This window comes from Mauremys reevesii, linkage group 13 (genome assembly GCF_016161935.1).
Source record: "Mauremys reevesii isolate NIE-2019 linkage group 13, ASM1616193v1, whole genome shotgun sequence".
NCBI lineage: Eukaryota > Metazoa > Chordata > Testudines > Geoemydidae > Mauremys > Mauremys reevesii.
This window is the reverse complement of record NC_052635.1, coordinates 10,219,124-10,227,333: the sequence shown is the minus strand read 5'-3', so window position 1 is coordinate 10,227,333 and position 8,210 is coordinate 10,219,124. Positions and strand designations below refer to the sequence as shown.

The 8,210-nt window shown below is 45.2% G+C and overlaps 1 protein-coding gene across 1 annotated transcript; it reads left to right on the top strand.

The window, feature by feature from the left end:
• Positions 1-4,106: 4,106 nt before the first annotated feature.
• Positions 4,107-5,075, top strand: LOC120379966 (olfactory receptor 14J1-like). Its single transcript, XM_039497479.1, has 2 exons — positions 4,107-4,218; positions 4,435-5,075. The coding sequence occupies exons 1-2, from the start codon at positions 4,113-4,115 to the stop codon at positions 5,073-5,075; spliced, it is 747 nt and encodes a 248-aa protein (XP_039353413.1). The 5' UTR covers positions 4,107-4,112.
• The last annotated feature ends 3,135 nt before the right edge of the window (positions 5,076-8,210 follow it).

Sequence of the window (8,210 nt, the reverse complement as noted above, 5' to 3'; positions counted from 1 at the left end):
TTGAACCCTGTTATAATTTTGGCCTTCACAACATCCTCTGGCAAGGAGTTCCACAGGTTCACTGTGCATATTGTGAAAAAATAGTTCCTTTTGTTTGTTTTAAATCTGCTGCCTATTAATTTCATTTTGTGACTCCTAGTTCTTGTTTTATGGGAAGGAGTAAATAACACTTCCTTATTTACTTTCCCCACACCAGTCCTTATTTTATAAATCTCTATCATATTCCCTCCTGAGTCACTGGAGGGTCATTTGCTGAGCAACCCCCGCCCCGGTCCTTAGTGGAGAAGCCATTCTGGAGAAGCTGCTTCCCAAATGTTTGAGCTGGATTCTCCAACAGGACACCTTGGAAGACAGAGTGATGAGCCCTAGACTGACCTTAGAGGAGAGGGCGATGGTATTCAGGGGAAACTGTTGGAGCTTCAGTCTATGAAAACACTCTATCCCCATCCACACACATAAAGGACTTTCAAGAGATACCCGCAATCCAAAATAAACAAAGTGAACTCTGACAGGCTAGGCCCTCAGTTGGTGTAAATTGGCCATAGCTCGATTGAAATCAAAGGGCCAGGTCATCTGTTGGTGTAAATAGCCCTAGCTACTTTGAAATCAATGGAACTGCATCAATTTACACCAGCTCAGGACATGACCTTTCATTTTTCATGCTTGCCTCTGGGTACCTCTTAGTGTCCAACTTTGAGCACCCTCGGTAGCCTGAGTTGTGGGTTCTTCTGGTGGCTGCCTCCCAAGAGCGGCTGATGCAATGCAGGGGAAAAAATTCTCTGCTGCCCCAGTAGTAATCATGCGGAGTTAATGAAGGAACAGGTTATTCCAGGCCAGCTAAGCTTCTGGTGCTGCTAGTCTCTTAGCTATTGTATGTCACATGCCTGTGCTATAAATATACATATGACTTGTCAAATACCTTAGCCAAATCTGCCTTGTTTATTTAGCCAAGGGTCCTTTCAGGATGTTGCCATTGTGTGAGATCCAGGGCAGGTGCTGTTCCCCCTCTGTGGGGTTAGAGTTGGCTAGGACAGGTTGTCCAGGTGGTTTGTTCCTGAGGTCACATCAGAGCTGGGCTCACAGCTCTGGAGACTGGATTCAGCTATTTAGCCCCAGAGCAGGGACATACTGAGCTGTGATGGTGTTTGATGCCTTCACAACCCAGGAGCAGTTCTAGATCTTCAGGGGTTTTCAGTCCGTCATTGCATTTAGTCCATCACCTCTTGGCCAAGCCTGCCTGAGGAGGGGAGCAGGGAGCACCCATCTGTGGAGTGGCTCCCTGTCCGCTAGGAACTGCAGAGAGACCAGCGACTCAGGAAATCCATCTATGAGACATGGAAACCGCTGCTGGATAATGCAGTGAGGTTTACATGAGAGAGATAAGGTGATAGACTGTTGTGAATGGACATATATAGATAGATAGTGGCCAAATTTTCTACCACCGGAGGATCAAACGCATCACAAATTGGGAAAAATTATCCAAAGACCAACGCAGTAAGTTTGCTATTTCAATTAAATATATTGGAGTATTAATGTACAGGGCAAATTTAAAAACCTATATCTGACTTCTAATTTTAACTCTTTATGACTTTTGCTATCTATTTAATCAAACAAGTAGGGATAGTCAGATTTTTTTTCTTTCCTTTTTGTTAGTAAATATTGGCTTTTCATACAAGTCCCCCAAATACTCAAATTGGATTTGGCAACAGAGAACCAAACATTTTCTGCTGAAAACCGCCGAAAACTGGAAAAGTCTAACCAAAACTCCCCGTTCACAAAAGGAAAAAAATGGCCTTTGGATCGATGATAGATAGATAGATAGATAGATAGATAGATAGATAGATAGATAGATAGATTTAACTGAAAACTAATTTTTTTCTTTTAAAACAGTTTAACAAGTACATTTTTCACCAGCTGTATTTGGAAATTATCTTTCCGGCAGGGTAGGAAGCAGTAATATTGTCCAATGATACCATAATTTCAAATACCATCATCCTGTCCTATCCATTTTTATTTCTGTGTCAAAGAAATAGCAGCAGGATGGCAGAACTGAGTAAACAGCAGAGTTGACAGCCCAGGGAATATGGGCTGTACCTAACTGGCAAACTAGCACCTTGAAACTCAGAGTCGGGATTCAGTCAAGAGGTTGCAGCCTATCTGTCTGGACCCTGCCCAAGGACATTAAGGGCACATCTACACTGCAGCTAGGAATGTGCTTCCCAACTCAGGTAGGCAGATTTCACTAGCTATGCTGTAAAAATAACAGAGTAAGTGCCGGCGGCAGAGGGAATGGCTCAGTCTAGCCACTTCATAAGAACATAAGAACGGTCATACTGGGTCAGACTAAAGGTCCATCTAGCCCAGTGTCCTGTCTTCCAAAAGTGGCCAGTGCCAGGTGCCCCAGAGGGAATGAACAGAACAGGTTACTATCAAGTGATCCATGCCCTATCACCCATTCCCACTTCTGGCAAACAGAGGCTAAGGACACCAACCCTGTCCATCTTGGCTAATAGCCATTGATGGACCTATCCTCCATGAATTTATCTAATTCTTTTTGAACCTCAGTACAAACCCGGCTGAACTCCATGGGTACTTAGACAGATGGAGCCTGAGCTGCTGACCAGGCTACCTCAGGGCTACATGGGTAAGTTTTCTACAGTAACTTCAGCAGAGCTACCCCATGTCTGTTTACTGGAGCTGGGAAGATGCTCCCTGCTGCAGCATTGACAGACCCCAGGAGGTCAATGGGACAGGAATCCAGACCTCCTGGTCTATCACCATATCCCGTGTGCAACATTGCTGCCAGCTGAGCATGAAGACTGTAAATGGGTGCACTGAGCATGCATATGATACACAGCCCATCCCCCGTAGAGTTCATAAAAAACGAGGCAGACAAAGGGAGCGAGGGGAAACAGAGGCTCGGGGAGGAGAAGTGACCGGCCCAAGGTCACACAGCAAGCCACTGGCAGAGATAAGAACACAACTGAGGTCTTTTGACAGTTGCTGCCCCACTCAGGCCAGACATAAAGTCACTGAGCGATTCTACTAGCCCATCAACACCCAGAGATGAGAGTGGAGCTGGGATTGGTGCCATCAGTCAATTTGTAACCAGGTATCAGGTCATCTATATACAGAGCTTGGGAAGGAATCAGTATACACAAGCTTACACTTTGGATGCTCAGTGAGTCTGTCATATTTCCCTAGTGGGAATCAGGTGGTCTTGGAGTTCTAGTACTTTAGTTTCATGCCCAAGTTATTCCTCTGTTGTTTGACAGAGCGGAGGGACCATCTTTGCTAGATCTGTGGGCTTGGGTTGTAATTTGTTCCAGTCTTTAATGCATTTGTTCAACTGGCATCTTAGGCCAGACACTCACATGGTGTACACTAGGGTGACCAGATAGCAATTGTGAAAAATTGGGACAGATGGTGTGGGGGGGGGGGGGAAGAGGGGGTAATAGGAGCCTATATAATACAAAACCTCGAGTATTGGGACTGTCCCTATAAAATCAGGACATCTGGTCATCCTAGTGTAAACTGATACTGCCCCGTGGACTGTAAGAGAGTTATGTCAATTGACATTAATGGGCTGAGTAGTGGGCTGATTGCATGCAGTACTTGTAGCCACATTGGTCCGCAGTTTATAGAATCATAGATTCTCAGACTGGAAGGGACCTCGAGAGGTGATCAAGTCCAGTCCCCTGCCCTTATGGCAGGACCAAATACTGTCTACTCCATCCCGGATAGACATTTATCTAACCTACTCTTAAATATCTCCAGAGATGGAGATTCCACAACCTCCCTAAGCAATTTATTCCAGTGTTGGTTGGTTATTAGAGAGCCAAGGTGGGTGAGGTAGTCTGTGTGGTTTGAAGGTTTGTCTCTCTCATCAAGAGAAGTTGGTCCAATAACGGATATTGCTTCACTTAACTTGTCTCTCTAGTAATCTGATTGTCAGAGGTGAGGAAGGATGGAAGGAGTGCTGTGCACATTTCACAGTAGGTGATAAGGCATTATTCAGAAGGCAATAACGGTAATTCCCTCTGACTCTCTAATCCTGATCATTGCCCTTCTCCTTCCCTCCACAGCTATCACACAACGTAATTAGGAAGAAAATGTTCAACCGAACTACTGTGACCGAGTTCCTTCTCCTGGGATTCTCTTACATTCGGGAGCTGCAGATTTTGCACTTTGTGGTGTTTCTAATGATTTACCTGGCAGGTCTGATGGGGAATCTTCTCATCATCACAGCCGTAGCCCTCAACCACCATCTTCACACCCCCATGTACTTCTTCCTGGTCAATCTGTCCATCCTGGACCTTGGGTTCATCTCCATCACCATCCCCAAATCCATGGCCAATTCCCTCATGAATACCAGTGTGATTTCTTATATTGGATGTGTCACCCAAGTCTTTCTCTTTATGTTCTTTGGTTCAGCTGATCTCGGCATCCTGACTGTCATGGCATACGACCGATATGTTGCAATCTGCCAACCACTGCACTATGAGAGAGTGATGAACAGGAGAGCTTGTGTTCAAATGGCAGCCAGTGCCTGGATCAGTGGTATTCTTTACTCTGCCCTGCACACTGGGAACACATTTGCAATATCCTTCTGTGGAGGTAACAGAGTGGATCAGTTCTTCTGTGACATCCCCCAGCTACTCAAGCTTGCCTGCTCTGACTCAGACCTCAGTGAAACTGCGGCTATTGTCTTCAGTGCATGCTTAGTCTTAAGCTGCTTTGTTTTCATAATTGTGTCATATGTTCAGATCTTCAAAACTGTGCTGAGAATCCCCTCAGAGCAGGGCCGGCATAAAGCCTTCTCCACCTGCCTCCCTCACCTCATTGTGGTCTCTTTGTTTATTTTCACTGCCATATTTGCCTACCTGAAACCCAGCTCAAGTTCCACATCACGGCTGGATCTCATGCTGGATGTCCTCTATGCTGTAGTGCCTCCAATCCTGAATCCAATCATCTACAGCATGAGGAACATGGAGATCAAAGTTGCCCTGAGGAAATTGATTGGATGGAAGTCATTCATAACAAATAAAATGCCAATTTTTCTCTTTTGTTTTTAAGTTCCTTCTATGTTTCCTTAGAAATAAACTGTTAAAATAAATAAATAGATGTCATCTATTGAGGGTGTCCATTTTTCTTCTCTTTGATGAGGTTTTGTGAACAAGCTGAACATTTTCTTTCCACAATGATAAAGGGGTGCAGATGAGAATCTGCATGGTTGATTTCCTGCTGAAATAATTTTACAAATACAGATGGGATATCAACATCACTGATTTAATACTGACCTGGCTCTGGCCCAAAGACACTAGGCTAAGTTCAATAGTGACATAAACTTTGGTTTAAGTAGTATTGTTGAAGCCATATTGGTCCCAGGATATCAGAGAGACAAGGTATGTGAAGTAATATATTTTATTGAATCAACTTCTGCAGGTGAGGGAGACAAGCTTTCAAACTTATACAGAGCTTTTCTTCAGATCTGAAAATGAGCTCTGACTAAGCTTGAAAACTTGTTTCTCTCACCAACAAAGTTGCTCCACCTTCTCTCTCTAATAAATACTGCTGTGTGTTATTTGTCTGGTGTCATATTATAATATTGGTGCAAGTGGAAAAGTTCCATCACATGCACTAACCAAGTATTTCATGCACCATCCAGTGTAAATCTATTCACACTCAAGCTGAGACAGGGTCTCACAAACTGGCCTATTATTAATCTTCAAATACCATCTTTGTGCATGGTTATGTACACTACATATATGATGTGCAGAAGCATAGTATGTGATGCGAGAGACAGGGCAAGAAATAGTCCTTACACAGAACTATAAAGCTGTCACTTGATTCTATATGTACACACACACACACACACACACGCACACACGTATATATGATTCCACTGGGTTTCTGGTTGTGGATAAGTGCATCCCAGCAGTCCGGACTGAGACACACATCCCTTCTGGCTGGTCAGTGTCTCCCACTGAGTATCCTCGGGGCCTCCTTGCCTAGTGCACTGGCTTTTGTGGATCCTATTCTGAGGAGTCTGTCTCTCCCTGTTCACTGTATAGGGATGCTGGGGGCGTAACACAGGCTTTGTGGATCCCGGTGCTTGTAGAGTACCTAAGGGCCACATTTTAAAGGTATGTAGGAGACTTATGTGGTTTCTAGAAGTATGAATTTAGGGTTTTGAAAGTTTAGGGTCTCTGCCAATCTCAGTGGAGATAGGGCTCATCTCACCTCTAGATCACATGGAACAATATGGTCGCAAGTGGGCATAAGACAAAAGGCCATTCCATTCACTGGATATCTGACAGTCCGTAGTAGCGGGCACTTTTGAAAATGAAGTTGGCTGGAAAAGGCAGATGAGGGCTTTGTAACATGGGAATTGATTCAGATTTAACAAATTGCCCTGTGATGGGTTGGATCACAGAAACCCTCTTGGGAGCTGCCACCTGATGTGCCAAGACTACTTCTGCCCCTGCCTTCCCTGCCAGCTCGGGGTCCCAGCACCCTGTCTTGCTGAGCCATACACGCCCGTCTGCTCCAACACAGACCCAGAGGCTGAATTACTTGCCCCAAAGCTGCAGGTTTAGCTGAAAGCAGCTAACAGAAGTGTTCCTGTCTTTAACACTCAGACACCCAACTCCCAATGGTATCTAAACCCAAATAAATCCATTATACCCTGTATAAAGCTTATACAGGGTAAACTCATAAATTGTTCACCCTCTATAACACTGATAGAGAGATATGCACAGTTGTTTGCTCCCCCAGGTATCAATACATACTCTGAGTTAATAAATAAGTAAAAAGTGATTTTATTAAATACAGAAAGTAGGATTTAAGTGGTTCCAAGTAGTAACAGACAGAACAAAGTAAGTCACCAAGCAAAATAAAATAAAATATGCTAAATGTAGCAGGGTGGACCCCTGCTCCTGCCCTGAAGAGTTAAGAACAGCCCTGGGAGGGGGATGTGGCTGGAGAAAGCAGCTTTTAAGCTGGGCTGATTGGGAAGTGGCTGCAGCTGGGCCACGCCCAAATCAGGCCCAGCTGGCCCCTATAAAAGAGGCTGTGAGCCAGAAGCCGAAGAAAAAAAGTGTCTCTCTCTGCATTCAGAGGGAGATGGGCCTGGCTGCAGGGAGCTAGACCAGATACCTGAGTGGAGCAGGGCTGGGGAAAGGCAAAGGAGCTGGGGAGCTCCAGCCTGGAAAGCCCCAGGCTGCTGCCTAGCATTGGGCTAACAGGTACTGGGGGTTGCAGAGGCAACCCAGGGGTAGGCCAAGGCAGCAGGTCCAAACCCTCCTTGCCAGTGATGAATAGGCTAATAGTGCAGTCTGCCCCAGGATATGGGGCTAGACAATGACTGGCAGTGGCCATACACTGAGGCAAGGTGGGGATAGAGGGTGGGGGTTCCCTGGAGAGGGGACACCCAGAGAGAAAGGGGTTACTGCCAGGGGGCAGCACCCCATGTAAAAGGGCACCGGGGTCCAGGGAGGGACTCGGGGCCAGAGAACAGGTGGATCACTAGCCTGCAGAGGGCGCTCCATGCTGGAAACCAAGCTAATTCCCCGGAGTCACCAGCAGGAGGAGCCACAGGGGTGAATCGGACCTATTTACATAATCTATGTCTAATCAAACTGAATACAGATAAGATCCTCACCAGTTCCAGAATGCTCCCTTTTACAGACTAATCTCCTTTTAGCCTGGGTCCAGCAATCACTCACACCCCTTGCACACTGTCTTTTGTTCCAGTTTCTTTCAAGTATCCTGGGGGGTAGAGAGGCTCTCTCTTTAGCCAATTGAAGACAAAATGGAGGGGTCTCCCAGGGGGTTAATTAGACTTTCTCCTCACTCATATGCAAAGTCCAGCTCCAAGATGGGGTTTTGGAGTCACTTGGGCAAGTCACATGTCCATGCACGACTCACAGTTTTTTACAGGTAGAATCCATTGTTTACATGCTACCTTGAACATCCTCAAGTAGACTTCTTATGTGGAGTGGAGCATTCCAAGATCCATTGTCCTTTAAGTGTTTCATGATTAGGTACTTAATTTCAACATTCCTTTCTCTAGGAACTGACCAAATGCTCTACTAAGGTTATTTAGAAATCAAGCCAGTACACAGCCAACATTAATAACATTCATAACTTCTAATACAAAAATGATCCATGCATACAAATAGGATTAATACATTCAGTAAATCACAACC